This window comes from Astatotilapia calliptera, chromosome 7, assembly GCF_964374335.1.
Source record: "Astatotilapia calliptera chromosome 7, fAstCal68.1, whole genome shotgun sequence".
Classification (NCBI taxonomy): Eukaryota; Metazoa; Chordata; class Actinopteri; order Cichliformes; family Cichlidae; genus Astatotilapia; species Astatotilapia calliptera.
Genome location: NC_137428.1, coordinates 30658030 through 30682958, shown reverse-complemented (window position 1 = coordinate 30682958; position 24929 = coordinate 30658030). Strand labels below are relative to the sequence as shown.

At 38.5% G+C, this 24929-nt stretch overlaps 1 protein-coding gene across 1 annotated transcript in view; it reads left to right on the top strand.

The window, feature by feature from the left end:
- grin3a (glutamate receptor, ionotropic, N-methyl-D-aspartate 3A) overlaps positions 1-24929 on the top strand; it is a 52273-nt gene that overhangs the window by 6532 nt on the left and 20812 nt on the right. The window contains exons 2-5 of the mRNA XM_026174200.2: positions 2950-3659; positions 21786-22455; positions 23244-23627; positions 24180-24325. Of these exons, the coding sequence (XP_026029985.2) occupies positions 2950-3659; positions 21786-22455; positions 23244-23627; positions 24180-24325 (1910 nt within the window). The remainder of the gene's footprint in view (positions 1-2949; positions 3660-21785; positions 22456-23243; positions 23628-24179; positions 24326-24929) is intronic.

The following is a 24929-nucleotide window of genomic DNA, read 5'->3' as shown; positions in this document are numbered from 1 at the left end:
TGAAGAAAATATTTCAACTGCTATTAAAACCAACATGGTCTTTCATTCATAATTTGAATACATCAGCGTACGAATAAAAAAGACTTTTATAACCTTTCATGAACATAAAATTAAATAAAACTGAAACTAGAATTAGAAATATGAACTGTAAATTTGCAGATTCTGGTGAAATTGCGGTGTTACTGCCATAAGCTGCGACTTGCTTTCAGGAGTCAGCTAAAAGCACAGACGGAAGTTTTACATAATAATAGTCCTGTAAGAGACCTGATGGTGGTGCTGCGATGAAAGTGGGTTGGATTGGATTGGAAAGTGCATGTATGACAGCATTAAAGAGTTAACTGTTAAGAATGGGACTGTCTTCTTTAGCCTTTATTGAATTCGAGTAGCAGAAATTTGCATCAAGCAATACTTGTTATTGTACTTTGGCAAACCTTAAATTTGGCATGGGTGTAAAGACTAGCCAGACTACTGATAAAACTTTAAGTTCAAGAGTTATAGGCATTTCACTTGATTTGGCATGATATCTCAAATCAAAGAGATGTGCAAGATGTGCAGAGAAGACTGGATTCAATATAAAGACCGGCACTGCTGTTTCATAGTTGGTTACAAACTAACATGAGCTCATAAAGTTTGACATTTTGAGCAATCATGGTTTTAGCGTGTTGGAATAGTGGCAACTGAAACTCACTGGACACTTCATTGGATACAGCCCTTCTCTCTTTGGAAGTACCTTAATTTTTCATATCTAAAAAATTCCTCTCAGGTTTTGGTCTAAATTGGTATGATGGTATCACACAGGTGCTGCAAATTTGTGGGCATCAAATCTATGATGTGAATTTCCTGTTCCACCACATCCCAAAGGAGCTCTGCTCAAACTGGATCATTTTTGTGCCAAGAAAATATTCTCCACTCCATTACACCATAACTACCACTAAGTGTTGGTAGAAGGCAGGATGGATCCTTGTTTTTCTTGTTGTTTACACCATATTTTGAAACTCATCAGACCAGCGAGTCTGTGTTAATCTTAGCCTCTGCTTCCTGTTCTTAGGTGACAGCAGGTGTACCAGGTGTGGTCGTCTGCTGATATAGCCTGTCATCTTCAAGGTGCAACATGTTTGCATCAAGAGATGATATTCGGCATACCATGGTTGCAATGCATAGTTATTGGAGTTACAGTTTCTTTCCTTTTGTGGCTCTAAGGACATGGTCATTCTCATCTGACATATGGCATTTTTATTTTAAGAACTTCCACTTATTGAATTGAATAGTTTCTCTTTTTTGGGTCATTCTCTGTAAACCCTAGTGATGATTTAGAGGGGAAATTTCAGTAGATTAGCAGTTTCTGAGACACTCAGACCAGGCTGTCTGGCACCAAAAACTATCCCACTGTCAAAGTCACTTAAATCACATTTTTTCCTTATTCTGATGCTTGTTTTGAACTTTAGCAGGTTGACTTGACCATGTCTACAGGCCCAAATGCATTGAGTTGCTGCCACATGACTGGCTGATTAGATATCTGTGTTTAATGAGCAGTTGAACAGGGGTACATAATAAAGTGGCAAGTCAATGTAAATAACAGGGGGCTGGGGACTGTTTATCAGCCAGTGTTTGTTACTTAATTTAATGTTAGGGGCAAAGTTCCAAAAAATCAGCAGTTTTGTTTGTAGCACTGCTACGGTTGGAAATAAGTTTTCCACACTGGCAAGGATTTGTTAGCTGATTACAGAATAACAGAACAAAGGAACCAAATTCAAACATGTCAAGTGTATCAAAACAGTTAAACCAGCTCTGACCTAAAAGGCAGCAAATGAATCTTAAATGTACTATTTAGAATGAAAAATGTCGATTAGAAGAAGAGTAATACGAAATGTGTCGCCAATGATGTAATACATGCAATGCTGCATTACTTGCATAAAGCGCTAAATTGTTTTTACCTCTGCAGGTGGTCCAGCAGATTTAAAACTTAAAGCCAGTTAGGCGGTACATTTTGGAATAAATCTATTTCATGCTTCTCAATTTACTTTCTTTCTAGAAAGATGCTAAAATTGGTGAAAGGTTTTCCTCACAACAACAACACTATGAGACTGCACAATTCTATTGTATCAGATGAGGTCCTAGTGGTAATCAGCCACCATGTACTAATTGATCTGTCTAGGTCATTAATCAACTGCTGAAATTATGAATCACATAAATTCAACAAAGGTGTAAACTAAATTAAATGTTGTGGTGCTGAGTAGGGGAAAGGCTCTTTTGAAATGAACTGCAATTCAGAACTGCAAAGTGACTACACAGTTAAAAAATGTGATTAGTTATATTTATAGAAACAGGTAAGTGGAGGTTATCCATTATACACAGCAAACTATGTTAACTGAAGACAAAAAGTAACTACATTTGGATTTATGAACCCTTCTCTTTCTCCTGTTTCTTCTTCTGCTCTTCTGTTTTATTTCACTTCCTTATGCCCATCCTATTCCTTTCTTTTTCACCAACATCATTTCTCCGCTATCCTCATGTTGCTTTTTCTCACAATATCATCAATTCCAAAACCAATCATCTGATGCTGTGTCTCTCTTGCTATCTGTCTCCCATGTATAAAATCCAACTGATTCCCATCGACACTTTGTCCTCTGATCACAACATTTTTATTTCCTCCTTTATTTCCTTCTGTTTATGTTTAACTGTCCCTCCTCTCTATCTCGTATTATTTAATTCCACTGCCTTTGCCATTTTTTCATCCATTTATTTTAATCCCTTAAATCTTCTCCTCCTGTCACACCTATTCACCTCGTTCCTTTTTAAATGCACTCCTCCACTTTTCAAAATCACATTTTTCCCGTTTTTTTTTTCTGTTACTTCAACTTTTCCCCTACAACTATTTTTTTTACCTTCCACTCCATTTGCCAATTCAACTCCCATTACACCTGTCCTCCTTTTACCAACTTTTCACAGAATCCTCTACATTTCCAAATGGCGATGCGAACTGTGGAGGCTCCACAATCCCAGCTGCTCTATACCCTGCTGATGATGAATGGCTGGTGGGACATCAGCATTCTGCTCTGCCAGGAATGGAATATTAGTGACTTCCTTTTCCTCATCAAGAACAACACCCGCTTTCACCTGGGCACTCTTGTCAACCTGACAACTATTGCCTTAACCTCTTCAGTATCTTCATCTGCACTATCAACCTCGGCGGTGGCATCAGGTATTGCAACCTTACCCTATTTTTCCTCTGCTGCCTCTTCTTCTTCATCATCCACTTCTTCTAAATCAGACCAGCAGCAAACTCTCCTGCGACAGCTGGGGGCCCTTAGAGAACACTCATCTACAACAGGATTGGTGACATTTGGGTGCGACATTCGCGAGGTGCGACGTTTGTGGACGCTGGTCACGCGGATGACGCTTCCAGAGTTTCACTGGGTCTTGGGGGACAGCCAGAATGTGGCTGAGCTGAGAACAGAAGGGTTACCCCTGGGGTTACTGGCCCATGGGGTCATGGGATCCCCTTCTCTGGATCACTATGTCCATGACTCATTAGAACTCGGGGCGCGTGCCGTGGGCAGTGCTGCCCAGGATAATCCTGCCTTGGCACTCATACCAGGGACTACCAATTGTATGGATAAACAACAGAGCAATGGGAGCTCGGGGGAATACTTGGCAAGGTAGGGAATATACAGATACAAAGTTTCATGCAATGTCCTCAAACTCTAATAAGGCATTCTATAAGCACGACTCACTTCCATAGGGTGCAGTTATTATTCTGCTACTGTATCGGGGGGAAGAACAGTCAGTTTTGTTTTGTTTTTTTATATTTGCTTAGGCCGATCACAAACATTTTTGGTTGTGCAACATTTATAAAATGATGGTGGGGGTGAGTCTTCTAAAAAGTGGGTGAGAGCACGTTTCGTTGGAACATTTGCACATGGGGAAGCAAGCATTCATCATAATGACACAGCTCTGTGGAGAAATGTCTGGCTGTGTAAGATCAGGTCTTTGTAGGTCTTATAGTCATTTGAAAGAACCTAGCACGCCAGCCGTACTGCATCCAAATCTGGATCAGAACTTGCCACTTTCAGTGTGTAGGCTGTGAGGACACATGTTGTGTTCTGTAATAAAGGAAATTTTGAAAATGGTTAGAGGATAGTGGGAAACAGATTGCCACCATAGCATAGTGGATCAGTGTAAGGCTTACTATATACATGCAGTTTGCAAACCAGACAAACCTAAAAAACATTGTGATAATTATGCCCCACAAAATGATTATTTCAGCAGCTTAACTTGATGGATTTCTGTATAGATGTTTTTTATATGTTTCTTCCCTTGCAATAACAGAAAAAAATGATGTGTGTCAGTTCAATGTTCATGTAAAATCACCCAGGTACCACTTTACTATCTTACCAACATACAAAGGTATTCTGCCCATAGCACTAGTAAACCAAAAACATTGTCTCTTGCCTTTTTCAAACATGCAAAAAATGAATTCATTGGCAAAAATTAAAAGTTACCCAGTACCAGCCAAACATATTAAATGTGACACAGAAGACAAAATATGCACATACACTGATCTGCTTCCATTTGGGTTACCACTGCAGCACCACATTCAGTGAATATAACACACTTGAGAGGTTGATAGAACTTTTGTGATAATCCAGTTAAGTAAACTTAGTCATTCAGGATTGCTGAGTTCTTATGGAGTCCATGATTGACAGCTAGTGCTCCACTAATTTGTCAGAACAGCAACTATGCTTGCAAAATGCATGGTATCATCTGGAACAGTAATGATTATGCTCTCTCAGTATGACTGAGTGACTGATATAGCTTGCAGCCGCTGGCTCGGGGCAGTTTGCCAAATTACTGGAGCAGTGGCGATGCCAAAGATCAATTTACTGTATTCATATAGACTCTTGTGAGTATGATGGTTGTTATATTTTCCTTTATAGATATAGATAGGGCCCAAGCAAGGTAATCTCTTAAAAACTCTCACTGTGCTAAAGAATCACAAGTGTCATCTTTGCGTGGGATTGGATATTGGTCTATATGTATTATGGGATTCAGTGACAAATATGTTCTTTGCTTGTTGTCTTTTTTCCAAAAGATACTGTTAGCATTGCCCAGTCACATAAGTTCTTTACAGCTAATATTCCTTGGTGTACCGAATACTGAAACACTGCTTAGATTTTAAGCCGTATACAACATGACTTGCCTGTGAAACCTCGGTCTTGCGCTCTCTTCAAGCTCAGTCAATCCCCTCCCTCAACACTGAATCTCTATATAGTATTTCTGACACAACTTCAATTCTGTTTGGCGCATGGCCTTTATCTCATGCCAAAGAGACATATATGTGCCCATATTTCACCTTTAACTTCAGCTTTTGCAATATTGTGATTCTCGCTCCTGTGTAAGTTATCAATCCCACATTTGTATATTTCAGGTTGAGTTTAGGAACATTTTCCTGGATGTGAGCACTGACCCACTGGCTAGTTTCATCTTTCATGGCACTCTGTAAACATTAGGTGTCAGCCATATAACTTCTGTCACTGACAAATCATCCTCATTTGAGTCTCTCATGTTACCTCTGTACCTTCTTGTCCTTGGTTCTTGTTTTCTTTGTCTGTCTTTAATTTACATATTTTCTCTATGTACCCTCTTTTATTGCCCATCCTGCAACTTTTATCCTTAAACCAGAAATCTGCAGGATGGTGCAACATTTTAACACTTCTTAATCAAGTCTGAGTTTTGTGTACTACTTTATGTGTGCTGTGTTTTCCATAAATATGGAAATTTCCAAATTGCAAGTCAATGTTAGTCTATATTCTGTCAAAAGCCATTTCAGATTGGCCTCATTGCTCAGTCCACACACAAGCCTGTTCCTTAGTGCGTACTCCCCGACATGGCAATGCTCTCCTAATCTATGAAGCTCTGCCATATACTCCAATATGAATTCAATATTTGACTCATTCCTTTTGTAAAACCTGAACCATTCAGCTATCGCCAGAGGTGTTAGATTTAAAAGCCTCTTTAGTACGTCTGAGATCTCATCAAAAGTTTTGTAAGCCAGTTTGCTAGCAGGGCAAGTTGGAAGTTTTAGTGCCCAACTTTTTAAACAAAAGATGATCATCTATCCATATGGCCCATACTCCCAGACATTTTTAGTTAGTTTTGTTTCCTTTTCACAGTGTAATATCACTACTAGTCCTAGTCTAGTCTTTGTTCAACACTTTCAACACTCACATCCCCTCCTCCAGCTAGCTTTCCCATCATGATGCTATTTTGCTCATCTGTTGCAAGGTAGGGGTGTGTTTTTCTTATCTTTGTCTCATATATTAACAGCAGTCATCAATGGATTAAACTACAAGATACAGTTTACATGCCTTAAATCTTAATCATGCAGGTACAACTCTGCTGACTCACTCATTCTGTTAAATAGGTATGGTAGGTATGGTACTATTTGCACTTTTTTCAAATATGTAAACAATGTGTCCTTCCTCTTACTAGATAGCAATAGAGTTACGTATAAAGGAGTGGTTATACATATTTTAGACCATATTGTGCAAAATAGGTTATATTATATATTCAGCAGAATATTTTGCATTCTTTGTATTACAGTAAATATGTTAGTGTTTCAGGGCTCTTCTTTCTGTTATTAATTAATGCACCAATTTGGTGGAGCTTAGGCTTCATTAAATTAAATATACATTTTAAACAGTAAGACTTACACAGTACCAAATCTGGGTTCTCTCCACCCAACAATTAATCAATAATATCCAAATGTACAGTGTATACATTACTCTACTTCTTTCATATCTTTCAAATGTTTACTCGAGCAGTTACAAATAATTCATACACACCTACACCGTCTTGCATTTGCACAGCATGTAGTTTATGGGGATGCACACTGTAGTACAGTCAATAACTGCAGCACTGTGGTAAAATGCTAATGTGTAATGAATTGCATTTAACAGCACTGTAATCTGCAGCTGCTCCACTCTAGAGATGTAAGTGACAGTGGATGTGTGATCACCCACCGCTGCATTACAAGTACTGTTTGACCTTTCCTGCTAAGATTCTCCTCAAAACACTCGAATCAGCAGAATGAATATCCAGTGAAGGTAATTATTAAACATGGTGAGCTCAGAGGTCCTGAAGGTCCTTCCATTGCTTTACTTTATTTAAAAAAGGGTGTTGATTCATTTGTCAGTGTTTTACATATTGCAGAAACACTTGCCAAATAGGACCTTTTGCCCAGTGAGAGTCCTCGCGCAGTCTTTGACCCCATGAAAACAGGGAGAAACTACTTGATGAGGTTTAGTTTCCTTTGTATGTGATAGTGGTTCTAATTCAAGCTGTTTCACACATGAGTGATTTGGAAAAGTCAGTCGCACACCTGCCTCGGGAAAATCTGAAAGTATTGGAAAGACTTATATGGAGAGGCTAGAGAAAAAAGAGAAAAAGAGCAAAGATGAATGTTTGTAAGCAACCTGCAAAGATGAAAAAAAAGTTTTTCTCCCCAAATCGTTTGTTTCAGTATTTCTAAAGCTCTGAGACTGTTTGGGCTGTCTGATCACATTCATGCTAAAGGGATTAAAAGATACGGAGAGTGGACTTATATTGAGTCAGGGTCATCATCATCTGTTACCATTACATTTTTTTTCCACACTATGAAACATATTACTGTGTGGAGTCTAACAATTGCATTAGTTTCACGTTTCTTTTCTTTTTGAAATCATTTGTAATCTTATTGTGGAGGCAGAGTGCTTTAGTGGTCAGATAAACTGACCCATCTAATCTTTTTTTTTCTTTTTTTAAAAACAACACTGGCTGTGGTAGCTGGAAATAATAGATGAGAAACCTAGAAGGCACAAAGAGGTTAGAGCAGCCAATCAGCAATCTTAAGGGTGTTGGTCCCCTGAATCCCTGTGCAGATGTGTGTAAATGTCATTACATCTTTGTATATGGTAAACAGACTAGTACTTGCATAGCATTTTATAATCTAATTGACCAATCAGAGTTAACTCTGTATGCAGCCCACTGAATTGAGTTAAACATAATTTTTTCTTGAAAGTTAAAAGAATATATCTGAAACATGCACTATGTTATATTATGTACATTTTTGTTATGTTTTTTTTTTCTCGCCTATAGCCCATTTAAACAACAGAGGCTAACCCAAGGTAGTGCCTGCTGGAGTAGCTGAGGCTTGAACCATTGACCTTCCTGTTAGTAGATGACCCACTCTTCCTACTGCCCCTTGTATGACCACTTACAGAAATCTGCATATGAAAAAAACATACTAAACTAGTATTGAGAACACAGATCTATATTAGACTATATGTAGTAGCTGTATTTTCACAAGCTGAAGAACATCAGATACTGAACTAATCAAAATATATTTGTTTTCGATAAGAGTTTTCAGGGTAGAATTTATATACACACAGAGGCAAACTCACTCCAAACCTTAAAAACAAAACCTGTCCAGTTTTGGGTTTTTTGTGTGTCTATCAAAATACATATAGCAAAGCCATGCTCAAAACAAACTATAAGAAAGAAAGTGTGTACTTTATTGGTCCCCGTGGGGAAAATCCCTCTCTGCATTTAACCCATTCACTCAGTGAAGCAGTGGGCAGCCATTGGGGGCCCGGGGAGCAGTGTGTAGGGACGGTACCTTGCTCAGGGGTACCTCAGGGTAGCTGTTCAGGGGAATCGAACCCCCGACCTTCTGATCATGGGGCCACCACTCTACCTACTGAGCTATCCCTAATAAACATGAATAGGATTCCTCTCACCAGGGGAAAGCAAATGTTCTCTTTAGATAACGGGCTTGGTTTCCTGTTGTCGTTAGACTGATCATTCAGTGAAGTCCAACTAGGGCTGTGCGATATGACCAAAATATCCCGATATAAGAATTCTATCGTCCCGATAACATTATAAATCACAAAAATGTAACATTTTCTGTAAATTCTGTGAATCTCGGGCAGCTTGACTTGCGGGAAGTGTTTCCAGCTGTGCGTCATGTAGCTGGAGTCGAGTGTTTTAACCGATGCATGAAAATATATATTTTTAGACATAAGTTGTAATGGCTGCCGTTTTCTTTGTGAGTATTTATTACACAGTGTGCTGCGGGGAAAAGCCTGTTCTAACGTTTGAGTCTAAGGTTTATTTTTTAGCACCTGGCAGCTCTTTTTTACTTCTCATCCATAAATAATCTGCTCTTTCACGTGATTAAGTTTATTTTGAAATGTTTCAACAGGATCTTGAGCTTTATTGTGAAAGATTTATGTGGAACATAAACAAGTGGACACGCCATGGTGTTACCGTCGTTGTTGCTAACCAAAACGCATAAAAACAGGCGCTTGCCCATCCGTAGTGTGGTTATATTAAATATAAGAGAAAGAGAGAACTTTAAGAAATTAATATAGCCACTACAGTGACCATCAGAACAATGAAAAAAATCATTTTGTGACACCACGAAACAAACGATAGCGTAAAATGGAGCAGATCATATGTTTTACAAGTTTATGAGTGTACTTTAGCCTGCTTGTGGTCTTCATATTTTCCAGCACTCTTAGATCTCTGCAGTGTTTGTACCTCTGATCATGCTAGGAGGGTGCAGGGGACATCTTTAAGCTTTAAGGCTGGGCTATAGGCTGGCCACCTCAGCAGATGTCAGAGAGAGTCTTGTATTTTTTGTGTTCTTTGCAGCTTACTTAGTTGCCGCTTCTTTTTTATACCCTAAGAAAATATCAGATGGGCTCAAGTAAACCTTCAATAACGTGTTCAGCATATATGATGCAAGTTTTAAAAGAGAGAAAAAAGCAATAATAATAAAAATAACGAGTGTCATTCCGGTAATAAATTGGTGGTCAAAGCAAAATGAATCTGCATACACAGAATGACAAAAGGACTCATTAACAAGCTCTTTGTGCTTCTAATGAGACACCTGAGTCCACCTGTCTTTCCAGAGTTTTGACACTTCTGGAGGCGTTAGTGGCCGCAACTGTAATCAGGCTGTTTCCCACATGAAGTCTGCTCCTTCTGCTTAGTTTTGATTTGGTTAGATGCTAAGAAAATTACTCCACATGAATAGTTATATCCAAAGCTTAAATGTTTATTGATTGCATAAAGATGTTCTTTCTCACCATCACACTCGAGTTTAGTTGTTTTTCCTGAATGTCTTATATTTAGGAGAAATCCATCAGTTTTTCCTGCAGTCTTGATCAGCCGTTGCTAGTTACAATTGACCAGTCTTGTGACATTGGTCTCACTGTTACTGAAATAAGGGTCTCAGGTTACTGCTGAGTTTGTACAGATGCTGTGTAAATGCTAGCAGAAGGTTAGCACAGAGCAGCTGTGGCACAGGTGGTTGTGTGGGTCGTCTATCAGTCAGAAGGTCAGTGCGTCGATCCCTGACTCCTCCGGTCTGCATGCCAAAGTATCCTTGGCGTCCTTATGCTGAGTTGCCCTCGATGCATCCACTGGAGTATGAGTAAATGTTGGAAAAATGCATCTTCATATTTCCTCTCTTACTGTTAGAACTTTCTTGACCTGGGTTTCAACTATATCTATATCTATTTTTCGTTGCTAAATAGGTTAAAGGTTAACATTAAGATTACTGTGAGCTGAAACTGCAGAAGCATATTATTTATACCAGCTATTCATCACTTTTAGCAATCCATGCTGACATTTCTGTTAGCATCCTCACGTCACTTTATGGCGAGCTGTGAGTGCTGACAATTCCTTATGTGTACGGGACATAATTGAAATTGATGCAGTGCTTGGCGCATCATCTAATACATCTCAATCTCATTTTTTGTCTTCTGAAAGATAGAGGTACTTTGCAAATCTCCATATACACCCACAGGACCATCGATACCCAACTGGGAACAGTGCTGGGGAGTAACAGAATACATGTTCCAGTGTTATGTATTTAAAATACAAAATATGAGTAACTGTATTCCGTTACAGTTACCGTTTTAAAAGGTGGTATTCAGAATACAGTTACTTTGTTGAAATAAAGGGATTACACGGCGGTCAATTCCTGTTTCATATGTTAGGCTATGCCCTCTCTATTTTTGGTAAATCCACGCTGGTGGAAACCCAAACAAAACACGCATTAAGAGGCTCTAATACCTGTGTCTCAATCTTGCGGCCCATGTCACCTCTACTTGCGGCCCGCATAATGACCTGAAGAAATATATTTTTTAAAATTAGTGTTCAAAAATGTATTTAATATGAAGGCAATAGGCAGAGTGTTACAGGCATAGCCCTAAAGAATGTAGCCTCATGGGCAGCGTAGCCCAGTTGTAAGTGAGCTATTAAGACTCGACTGTACACTGTTTTCCTCCGAAACAATAAGTTCTGTTGGAGCAGCCTTTCAACGCCTCTCTCTGTCTCTCGCTAGCAAAGTTGACCCAGACAACAAAGTAAAGCTAGTTTTCGGCTACGAGCCCGACACGGAACCGACGTATTAGCCAGAGGTTCCTTTACTACGGTACCGTGGACCTGTTTTGCACGGAATAGTTTTAGGAGATCGCTGCAAAAAGTGCAGCCTTAGCTAATGTCCACCCTACTGTTACTCATTTTATATTAAGATTTAAAAATCTGGTTGGTATTGGTATGGTGGGTATCCTTCAGTAATAGTAATAAATCACACAGCAAAAGTACATTCACGTAGTTGTAAAACTGCTGATAATATATTAAGTAATCCAAAGTATTCAGAATACATTACTCTCATTGAGTAACGTAACACGTTACAAAATACATTTTGGGGCATCTATTCTGTAATCTGTAGTGGAATACATTTTAAAAGTAACCTTCCCAACACTGACTGGGAATCAATCCATTAAGCTATGACTTCAACTATGAGAGTAAAATGACATAATTGCAGCTAATCACTAAGTTAAGTAGATACTGGAATCCACAAAAACAAACAAACAAAACAAAAAGAAAGAATCTGTTTTGTAGTTCTTTAACTGCATTACATTACTAAAATTGAGCTGATAGCAATGTAGTATCTAATGGGATATTTAAATGTTTCTTAGATCTTTAGTAATCTACAAGAACAATGCACAAGTGCTGCATCTCTTTACATTCAGCCTCCTAAATACACAGTAATGTCTCTTTTTGACCCTTTTCTTACAGCGAGCAGCTAGTCAAACAAATATCTCTCCATTTTCAAAATAATTAAAGTGTATTTACTTTTACTCTCTAGTTATTTCTCCAAATGTCTATTACAAATCTGCGGGAACATATTTCCCCCATGGTTTACACCATTCATACCCAGCGGCTTTTTAGAGTGAAGATTGTGGTCATTTTCACTCATTTCATACATTTCAGATTCAGTGAGAATTTTGTTGTCTGAATAACAGGTGCTTGGTGGATGAGTTGACCTTAAGGGAGCAGTTGTCACCTCAGCAGTGTTGAAGCCAAAGACCATGTGACAGATGAGCAACGGAAAGATTGTAGCTGTTCTCAGTTGAACACTGAACTCTTCAGGGCATCTGTTTCATGATTATTATGGACCTGGTTGCAGCAGTGTTGCTGGGAATGCCATCAACCTCTCTCAATGGGAGAAAGCAGGTGACATATAGAGGTGTTTGCCACCAGACATCTGTAGTGTCATGGGACTTGCGGCTGGGACACTATCGAAATAACCAGCTTTATGCTAACCCAGGGCATGTGTGGTGCATAGATATTTTTAGCATGATGGGAAAAATCTAAAATTCATAGCAAATAAGGGCCTCCAAAAGCAGTTTTACCTTATTCTAGCTGAATGGCAGTAATATGCTTACTGTATAGAAAAGTAATGACAAAAACATCAGAATAACATATGAAATACAGATTTATGCAAACTGGGAATGACTATGTTTTGTATAAAAAGGATTTTTGTGATGCTACACTTTAAAAAGGCACATAAATCATTTAAAAAGGAAGTCAGAAATACAAGGTCTAGCTAATCTGTGAAACAATGAAACAGCTTAGTTAGCATCATAGCCACACTTTCACAGGTCACAAGGTCAAGACCAAATCACGAATAACTTTTTAAAATATTTACCCAGATGTTTCCTTCTAGGTTCTGTAATAAAACTAGCAGAGCGGACGTGAGACTTACACAGGGGCTGTAAATACTGCATAAAATGGAAGGAATTTGAGGAATATAAATTGAAAGTAACAGGAGGTAGCTGTGTACATGGTACTCATTAATCAGTATCATCCTGCTATCTTGTTGTCTGATAGCTAAAAACTTCCACAATCAGTTTATGCTGATTATGGAAGTTGTAGTTTCATTTTTCAAAACCCAAAACAGCTGTTTAGGTCCTGCCATGATGGCTTAATTAGCTACAAAGAGAACAGCAGACCCCAGATGTCACACTTTTTGAAATAGGACATGTTCCCTATGTCACTTCCTAATAAGATACTAATCGCTTAGTTAGAATTCTTAATCCTAATTTTATGGATTGGACAAATCTATCAAAAAAATCCACATAACTGTACTGTAGGATTAAAAACTGGTATATAGTTTGAAGTCTGCTTTTGACATGTTGAAAATAGAAACAAAAATTCTAAGAGACTGCGTTTTTGTACCATGACTACCAATATAAATAAATGGCTCGCTTTCGTTTACTCTAGTTAGCCTCCATCTGGGTCCTCCAACTCCACAATATATCATCTGCATACTCCGCAGTTCATGACACACTAGAATACTAACTCGTGTCAGTGTGCAGGACTGGAGCCTATAATATTAACTAACAATTATCCCACAACTCATTTCTCACCATGTTATGGAGTCATACAAATGTAAGTAGGTAGTGTAAAAAAAATATGTTCTATGTGGAGCATTCGAGTAAAAGGGTAATGTGTAATACATCCCAACACGAATTCTAAATTGGCCATAGGTGTGTTTAGATTATCAGGTTACCCTCCACCCCATCGTCTTGCCCCATGTCAGCTGGGTTTTAGGCTCAAGCCCCACCTTGACCCTGATCTGGATATGCAGTTCAGAAGCTGGATGGACTGGAAAATTAGAATTTTATGTATCACTGATTTGAGTATATCACATTTATCTGCAGGCGCTGTTTCAAAGAGGATTGAGTGTTTGCTTGTTTAAATGTATTGAAAAAGTCAACGTTTTTCATGGGCTTTACTTATTTTTTCACACAACTGTAGACAGGCAGCTGTTCACTGAAATTGCTCCAGGGATAGAGAACTAATCAGCCAGTCATGCTGTAATGCGTGGCTGGTGGGTAAAATACCTGATCGTATGGAAGTTGGATTTAGTCCATTTTCAAGTGAGAATGGTTCCCAGGAAATCTTGCAGTTTATTTCTACCAGGTAAAATTTAATTGTCTCAAATTCAAATTTAGTTGTATCAAATTCAAAAATATTGAATATAATATGCAGACTAAATAGACTGACATACTTTTGAGATACATAAAGATTAATATTACATTATGAGAGTTTATATAATTAATTCATCTACATCATAAATATGATTTATAGTTACTGCTGAATATTCTGTTTGACTGCAGTTCATATATTCAGTTTTGCTTTAATTTCCATCTCTCTTCATCGGGCTTTGAACCAAGAAAGATCAGTAAAGGATCAGGCTGTGCATAAACCCTTCATTCTGACATTTACATCCGAGATCTTTTTTCTTTTCTTTTTTCTATTTATCACTGTGTTCCATTCGCGCGAGCACTCTAAAAGCTGGACTTTTTGTGACTCATTCATTTGGTCCTGTGGGAAAATTCTTTCAAGGCAGACCACTTTGTATTATGAGAAATGAATTGCCTAAAAGAGAGTATACTGCATAGCATCACAAAGCGATGGAGTGTTTGTGCGGGAAGTTCTGCAAACTGTACTGCAATCAGCTGGCAAAAAAAAGTAGTTTTCTAGAAAAATGCTCAAATCTGTTACATGTAAGGAATTGTAAAAATCAAATGTTTTCTATTGCACATAATATGTTACATTTTGTATCTGCTAGAGCCTGATGAAACACTTTTATAATATAATAATAATGTGCATGTGTTAGTCCCCATAGGGAAATTACTCCTCTGCATTTAACACATTCACCCAGTGAAGCAGTGGGCAGCCACCAATGCAGCGCCCGGGGAGCTGTGTGTAGGGACGGTACCTTGTTTGCTTATTGTTTCATTGAAACCTTTACTGCAGGGGTGTCCAATTTCAGGCCTCAAGGGCTGGTGTCCTGCAGGTTTTAGATATCACCCTGGGTCAACACACCTGAACCAAATGATTAGTTCATCACCAGCCATTTAAATTAGCTATGTTGAATCAAGGGCACATCTAAAACCTGCAGCACACTGACCCTCAAGGCCTGGAGTTGGACACCCCTGCTTTACTCCAACTGCCCATCATTTAGAAACCAAAGCCATTTAATATCTGATGGTTCTACAGATTATACTTTCATTAAAAAAAATGCATGTCCTGGGAAAAAAGTTGGCATTGTCCCCAATTTATGGATAGTTTAGAAAACAAGGATGAGTAACGCTCACATGAGGTGCATATTATAAGCAAGAAAGAAGTAACACTTGCCCTTTAGCTTATCAGTAATATGTAGTGTAATAGTCTGTCAATTTTAATGTTAATTGCAAGAGAATAAATGATGAGGACCAACCATGTGTTTCACAAATGTAATTCTGTCTTGCATAATAAATCTCGCTGTGGTTTGCAGGAGTGCAAATTTCCATAAATATAAAACAAGATTACCTCACTCTCTGGTATAGTAGAAAGCTTGACTGGGGCAAGTCAAACGTAAGCTGCATAGTAAAGTAGCTGCAGGCCATGCATACATGCTTGTTACACTTGCACATAAATCAATGTTATTTCACTTCAATTTTTTTTAAGTTATTATGATTTTCAATGTTGTTTCGCTTGATACGTATTGCAACATATAGACATAAACATGTTGAGAAACCACAGTTTAATAAGCCTTTTCTTATCTGTTGTTGCTGTTGCAAAACAATTGGAGAAATCCTGATTGTAATACTTTTGTTCTTAAATCCAGTTGATAGGATTAGTTTCAAACAAAATACTGGCATTTGAGGGAACTGTGCAAAAATATTGTAAACATATTTGGGTTTTTTCCAAAATGTTTTAACAATCAGTCATCAAAGACAATGTTTAAATCTGATTCAGGGGACCAGGGATGTCAAGCGTAAGGTCCAGGGGACAGAATCTCCCCAGCAAAGACTGAAGGAGTTGCAGATTTTGAACTTTTAACTGCTTTTTCACAAGTTTTACAGTTTTTCCTGTCAATAAAGAATGACCCTCATTCATACTACACTATTACTATTATTAGTAATAGATAAACAATTAAATAACAGAAAGTTGCTGTTTTTTTACTATTTTATACATTTATGATGTTACAGTCGATTCGCAGAAAGACAAGAAAAAAAGAAATTTTCTTTGAATGAACAAAACGATATTTTATCATTACAGTACATGGCAATGAACTACAGAACTTTTTCTGTAATTGTACATGTTTATCATGTAGCTTCACTGGTTTGGCACACTTGAGATTACAGTAGCGAATATGTGGCTCAATGTGTAAAATGAGTTTGACATCCCTACCATAGATGGTTGACTGAGTAAACAATCTGATATAGTGGCTCTTTATATATTTATTAGGGCATTCAAATAATTTGGATGTCAGGTAGGGCTCACTGAAAAAGGAAAACTTGTTTTTTCACTTTTATCCTATGACGAATCACATCTAGTTGGGATTGAGGGTTTTCCAGGGGGTTTAAAGTCAGTGTGCAAAAGTTAAAATCACACATGACGGGATAGCAAAGCCTAAGAAGATAAAGGTGGGGAAAAAATGAAGATAAAGATCTAAACCTAAGATATAAATGTGCATTTTCACAGAGATACACTATACACCCTTCTGAGAGTTCAGTGAGCAAAAGTCCTTTATAACTAGATATTGTGCCGAGACAAATTTCCACAGGTTATCTTATTTATTTTTTCCCCACCATAGACAATCCGTCTTGATAGAAATCATTTTAAACCGATCCATGCCCGTCAAAGTAAAGGTTAGTACCCACATGTGCCAGCTGGATGAACCATAGAGATAGAAAATGGTATATGATAAATGTCCCCTCTGAGGCTTGTATTCCCTGAACCAATGTCAGTGAAACACTTTCTGTTTGCTTCAGACGAGGATCGGTTTAACAAGGAGGAATACTCTTGGCAGAGATTTCTATGCTGCTACAAAGGCAGCAGCATTTCCTTTTTTCTATATTTTATTTTTAAGAGCAAAATGTTTTCTTGCTTAAAAAAACATTCATTGTTGCTGATTAATGTTGTGAGAGTAATGAATAAGATGGATTTAAGTGCACTCCCATTCCTTTTCATTTAACTTGCTTGGTCAGTGATGTACACACAACAACAGCCTTGTGGTTATATCATGTTAAAAATCTTTTTTATTTATTTATTTTTTTGGGTGATGCATGAGGCGAGAACATGAGGCAGCCTTGACACTGAGTTAGTCTTGGTCTGGAAAATATATGATTCACCCAGACGTCATTCTTTGGCTACAAATACCATCATTTTATCTTTTCATGAAGTGGAAGTGAATCACGTCACGTTGAATAAAAAGTTCAACCATAGTTTTTATTTCGAGCATAGGAGGTAATGTAGCAGCTCCGGATGTAGTGAACTACAGCACGTCAGCAAGTAGTTTTGAAGGTCAAATAATTGTTTGGTATGATAAGTTGAGTGGTGAGAAATATGGAGCTTAAGATAAGTATATTGGGGCTTGGTTTAAATATTTTAGCTACATTTATGCTTGGAGATGATTTCTCAAACTGAAGCTGTTTTCGTAGGAACAGGCAGGACAAACTGAAAACAAACTTAAAATTATGTAGTGTAAACTGGCAGACAAACAGGCAATGGTGATATTTTAATTACGTTAGTTTGTTTACAATAGTGTTGAAATGGTAGTTAGTTGTTGACATCTCTAAATGTTTTTTGGAATTTAAAGTGCTCTTTATTTAAATAATCAATGTGATTCTAGGTTTTCTTAGGGATCACATTATTTAATGTATTTCCTTCCCCTTAGTGTAATCAGTCAAACTGTTTTTTTCCAGTTTCATTTTGATAAACTTAGTCTTGTGTATTTTGTATTTACTTTAAACTTCCTTGTCTAATTTTTCTGATGACTTGGAGCTATGTTCCCTGCTGTTTGGCATCTCCCTAAGTGCCTTGTTGTAATCCTGTTTCCTTTGTGTACTGTTCTTTAGTTCCCCATGTTTCTGTTTCCCTGCTTTCTCTCGTGGACTTTGGTTTGCCTTTTTTTTTTAAAATGTAATCGATGCCTGCATTTGACTCTGCATTTGAGTCATCCAGTCTGCCTTTACAAACATTTGTGAGAGAATGGGTTTTTAAAAAATAACTCACTGAATTCTAGCACAGTACTGTTATAGGTTGTCACCAGTGCAACAAGTAAGTTTGCAAATTGCAAAAGTGGAAGCAGTTAAGAACCACAGCAATTTAGCCACAAAGTGGCAGGCCAGATAAAAAGCAGGGTGACAAAGTGTTGAGGCATGTAGTGAAATCTGCCAAAGCTCTGCTGATTCAATAACTGCAGATTCTAACCCTCCTCTAGTATTAACATCAGTACAAACATTATGTCCTAAGAGCTTCATGGCATGGTTTTCATGGCTGAGCAGCTCCACTTAGAGTAATGTGTAGGTGGCCCAGTGCTTTTGTGTGTCTCTGAACTCGATTCTGTGTTCAAAGACATCCAAAGTCAGCAGAGACAGAGCAGTCCTGTGGGTGTGCCAGTTTAACTATCCTGAGCTTGTCTGATTAGAAGAGTTCAATAGTTCATAATGAGTGGAGCCACTTAGGATCAATCCCAGTTGTAATAACTATCCTTGGAGTTCTGATTACGTGATTGGTGTTGCAGCGGTCTGACCCTTTTTTTCAACTGAGTCCTTATGTGGATGAAACACATGGATACCAGTTTAACTTGGACATCTATATTGATTTTTGCTACAAAACTGTGCTTCCCTTTTCACAGCTACTTTCCTGAGAAAACCTTGCCTATATTAATCTGACAGTAAATTCAGACTTGAACTTGAAACATATTCAAATAATACAGATGTCTTGCCTAAACACATTACCTTCTATAATACGTGACCTTTTAGTATGAAAGTGACATTTCACATTTAGCATGGAACACTTTCTGCAATGTCAGGAAACTGCGAGAGCATGACACTGGCTGCCATCAGGAGAGAGACACACTCCCCAGGTAGTTTAACATCTACAAGCTACTGTGAAAACACTGACCTTCAGACAGCTTGCTTGAGTTGTCAGGTTGGCTAAAAACCTGTAAAAGATGAAGGGAAGTTGACAAGGTGGTGGGACGGGAAATTTTTCAGTGAGCAAGGTGACACGATGGAGATATTTTGAAAAAGGTCACTTCAGGTACATCATTACCTCCTCAAGGCATATCAAAGAGCTGTGCATCTACCTGGATGCCTGCATGTTTTCTTAAATTCAAACATATCCAATCCAGTGCGTGTCTTTCTTGTGTGTGGGTGTGAGTGTGTGTGTCTGTTCTGGTATCTGACACTCTCAGACAGCCAGTAGCATGGCTCAGTGAGGGAGATGGCGTGATCACTGGACCGTGGTTTGTCTTATGCTGTCACACATACACACACTCACAGATAGACAGCCACTAAGGCCGCCAAGATAATACACCTCTCTGTTGTTGCTTTTACACCAATAAAGTGGAAATTGATATATGAACTAACCAAGAGTAAACATAATTGTACATTTAAGCCCATAAGTCCCAAGAACAGAGATCCAAACATGTCTGGATAGAGGCGATAAAGAATAAAAAAGCAAGGCAGCAGAAAACTTTTTTTTTTTTACAGCTGTGCATCCTGCAATTTACTTTATTGTGCAACATGAACTGTGCTCAGTGCACTCTGAGTCTCTCTGTTGTATTTAAGATATAAAAGAAAATGGGTTTCAGCTTTCTGAGTCATAAAGAAGACATATGCATATGCCATGCATATTCATATTTATCAAACATACTGTCAGGGTAGCATCATAAACTTGATCTGAAATGATTCCTCTCCAGGCAGAGCTGATCATAAAAAAATGCAACACTGGTTATTTGTTCAAACAACTGCTATTAATGTGTGTCAAAGTCAGAAGTAGTCAGCACGGTGTTGTTGTGCTCTCCAGGATCAGGCTGGATTGGATCAGTGAGTAAACAAAGCATGTAGTGTTGACAAGACAGACTGATGATTATTTCTTGTCTTTTGGAGGGTTTTTTGTTAATGTTTTTTAAGATTACCACAATATTTCAGCTGCTTTCACCAAGTGAAATTATTTTTATTATTTTTTTTACTAATTTCATTTGTAATCCAAACAATCTTTCATCTGTTTCAGTTAGCATCATTTAACTGTACAGTAAAGTGAAGAGAAGTGAATGGAACTTTAAAATGTAACATTGAAAGGACGCCCTAAATGATACTTACAGACCATCTTGAGAACATACAGTTGTCTACAGTCTAATAAGACCTACGTTTTCTTGAACCTTCTATATCCTAGAAATTTAGTGCGAAATTGTCACAACAGTTCTTTCAAGCTGCTTTATAATGTGAAGATCATATGATAACAGAGAGAAAACCCTAGTAATCAAATGACAAAGAAGGAGAGCGACAGGACAGAAGGCACACGGTGGGAGAGAACCAGGGATTATTAATAACTAATAATTAAACGCAAAATGGTTTATAAACAAATAGTGAGTGAAAAGAGGTGTGTAAATGACATGTGATACACACATATACACACTCAGAAGTAGTGCGTAATTGCATATGGTCGAATTGATTTTCTTTTCATTGGTTATAATCCCAAATAGTTTGGAAAAATCAACTCATCCATCCATCCATTTTCTTCCACTCAAACAATTCAGGGTTGTGGTGGGGATGGAGCCTTTCCCAGCTCCCATAGGGCGAGAGGTGGACAGTTTACCAGTCTGTTGTAGAACTAATACTCAGAGACAGACAACCATTCATACCTGTTAACTTCCATGTATTTGGATTTTGGAGACAGAGAACCCACACAACCATGCTGTTAATGTGCAAATTCTATACAGAAAGACCCCATCCAGCCAGTGGATTTAAAACCAGGACATTCTTCCCATGAGGAGATAGTGCCAACCTGCAAACAGTGCTCCCACACACAAAAAATGTATATAAAAAATTTACCTATAGCTCTCTTTTTGATACTTCAAATGTCTTTGATCACAAAAGACAACAAATGGAATTGAATGCACAGAAAATATTGACTTTTTAATATAATTCATTTAAGTCATTTAAGAGGGCTGATTTTTTAGAGAAGCACAAAACCTTTAAGATCTAGCATTTAACTGCATTAGTATTAGTGCGCAAAAGAGATAGACTTGTGTTCAGTTTAGACAAACAAATCAAATAAACCTGTTCTCTTGAGACTTCCTGTAAGAATATTGTCTACAGGGGATAAAATGTGCTATTATACTGAACATCTGTATGCACTGAGCCCAGAGTTTGATTTTTGATTGACTTTTGACTGGGTATCACTCTTTGCAAACATAATAAGTATATTGTTAAAAAATGTTCCCAAAATTTTAATGATGTTTGACATTAAGCATGTGTCCAGTAAAACTGTGTGTACCCTTCTGCTCGCCTTTTTTCTCTTCCAAGCTTCTTCACAATGTCCCTCACTCCTTTTTTCCCCCCTGACACTTCTTGTTTTCTCTTTCTCTTCATTCTCCTCAGATTTGTAGCCAACACATCATTTGAGGGCCAGAGCGGTTTCATATCCAGCAACAGTCAGAGCCAGAATGTCATCTCAGAAGCCCATCACTACATCTGGTCCCTCCAGCTGGATCCCTTAGGCCAGCCAACCTGGACCCGCCTGGGACGCTGGCGCAGGGGGAGAATTCTGATGGACCCAGCAGCCTGGCCAAACCATCCAGGTTCTGGAGGAGGTGGCGATTGGCGCCGACCTCCACGGTTGCACATGCGAGTAGTGACACTGGTGGAGCACCCATTTGTATTTACCCGTGAAGTGGATTCGGATGGGTTATGTCCTGCTGGGCAGCTGTGCCTGGACCCGCTTACCAATGACTCTTCAGTTTTGGAAGGACTTTTCCAGAACCTCAGAGGAACCAATGGATCTGTTCCCACAGATCTAAAGAAATGCTGCTATGGCTACTGCATTGATCTATTGGAGAAGCTGGGGGAGGACATGGGCTTTACTTTCGATCTCTACATTGTTGGTGATGGGAAATACGGGGGGTTTAAGAATGGTCGTTGGACAGGATTGGTGGGTGATCTTCTCAGTGGTGCTGCCCACCTGGCAGTGACATCTTTTAGCATTAATTCAGCTAGGAGCCAGGTGATTGACTTCACCTCACCTTTCTTCTCCACAAGCCTAGGAATTCTGGTCAGTGTTGCTCTTCACTCTCTGGCTTCTTTTTTCCTCCTCTTTTCCTCTCCACTTCTTCTCCTAATTTCTGTTACTCTTTAACCTATCTCTCTTTGATGTGTGTCATTGACCTGACCTCAACTCTCTCCTCTCAGTATGCAGACGGTCAGTATCAATATGTTTTACCACTGCCAACCATACATTATTGGATTCCAGTGCAATCCCATATGCGGGGCTGTTCTGGGGGTTATACAGCTTTGCAGAAAGAACTTATTATTACAATTACTGCAGCTAGTCTCAACAGCTGACAGGCATAGGGATGGTGGTAATCACTATTGTTACTTTTTCCTAGTATGCTGCTACAGATGTAGACGTTCTGCTTTATTTACAGTGGATGTATTTTCTATTATCTGTATTTTTTTCTTTTTCCCATTCCACTAGAAGTATCTCTCTTACAAACAGCAGCGTCAGAAACAGCATTTGCTTCACAATCACTGGACTGTGAAACCAATTTTCTCCAATTGAGGCAAGGGTACTATAATGAATTTGCACCATCCCACTGTGATCAGTTTTTATTATTATAGAGTTTATTTGTAGTGAAGGGAGAGGGAGGATGGGGAGGGGGGCTGATAGGATCTTTCCATAATAGTCCTAATTAATGTCTTCCAAAAACTCCACATTTCCTCTGATTTATGAAACATTGAGAACAACAGTAATTTTTGATAATTACAACATCTTTTCAGTTTTGCAATATTCCTTATGCAGTGCTTTTTTTTTTCTTCAATCCTGTATCCCCACCTGCCCAGGTGCGTACTCGTGATACAGCCGCACCCATCGGTGCCTTTATGTGGCCTCTACACTGGTCCATGTGGCTCGGCATCTTTGTTTCCCTCCATGTCACCGCCATCTTCCTCACTCTGTATGAGTGGCACAGTCCATTTGGTATGACGCCACGTGGACGCAACCGTGACCGAGTGTTCTCCTTCTCCTCAGCACTTAATGTGTGCTATGCCATTCTCTTTGGAAGAACAGTGGCCATCAAGCCACCAAAATGCTGGACTGGGCGTCTGCTGATGAACCTTTGGGCCATCTTCTGTCTATTCTGTCTGTCCACCTATACTGCTAACCTGGCTGCTGTAATGGTTGGGGAGAAAACTTATGAACAGTTGTCGGGAATCCATGATCCAAAGGTAAAAATCAGTATAGTATAGGAGAAAAGTCTTTAGTCACCACTCATATCTTTATATTGGTGAGCCAAAGGAAAATGTACACACAGATTTATTGAAACACTGACTACATAAGGAGAAATATTCAGTGTGATATGAGTACGTCTTCTTCCTGTGTTTATATTGATATCATTAAATCATAATAACAAATTACATTTTGGTTCTGAGTTGTTTTTGTTCTAAATGAATTTCATTTAAACAAATATTTAAAATGTCTAGAGGTTATTTGTTTGCTTTTGTACTTACACTGATGTTTCATTGTCTTAAAATTGTTACTCAGCAAATATACTCTTTAATTAAACACCCTTGTAGGGGCGCGTGGGAATTAAGGTGATTAATTGGTTTTCGGCAGCTCATTAAGTCACTGAATTACAAGAATGCAGGAATGTTTAGAGTCGGCATGTTCAAGAAAAAAAAAGAAACAAATTAGTGTAAAGAAACAAAGAAAATGTAAAGCAACAAACTTTCTTGATTTGAGTTCTGAAGGTATCTTGTTTTATTTCTTCTTTCTTGCAGCTGCACCATCCCTCTCAGGGATTCAGATTTGCTACAGTGAGAGAAAGCAGTGCAGAGGACTACGTCAAGAAGAGTTTCCCCGAGATGCACGAGTACATGAGAAGATACAATGTCCCGGCAACGCCAGATGGCATACATCATCTCAAGTAGGGCTATAAGATGCATACAGGCCACATATAGCATACAGGCAGACATACATTTTTTTGGAGGACCATAATCAAATCTTTATTGATTTATGCTCAGTCTTTACTGATCCAGGTACTGCTGTCAGCTTTCCTAATATCCGCTCAGTTAGCTAACTTCTCTAGTCATTGCCCCTGAAAATCAACTTCTGTTTGGTTGCACAAGTGAAAAAAAGAAACTGCATCATCTTTGATAAAAAATAAATAAATAAAAAAATAAGAGTGTGCGCATACTGAATGAAAGCCAGATTTGAAAAAAAAGGAGAAGAAAATTGCATCCCTGCTGCTGTCATTCCCCACCACAAGCCTGCCTGTTCTCATTCAGATCTTACCTTCCTCTTTTTCCTGCCACTGCTGTCATCCTCAGCCCTTTCAACATTCAACTAGCAACCCATGGTGCATAACAGAATATAGTTTTAGGTTTGTTTGTTTTTTTTAAAGACAGCAGGTCTGCATGGAACACAATTTGAACGGATGAAACGAGATTTATTTTTACTGAGCTTGTAAAATGCTGATTAGAGGGAAAGCAAAAATGTCATCTTTAGAAAATTACAACTTGGCAACAAGA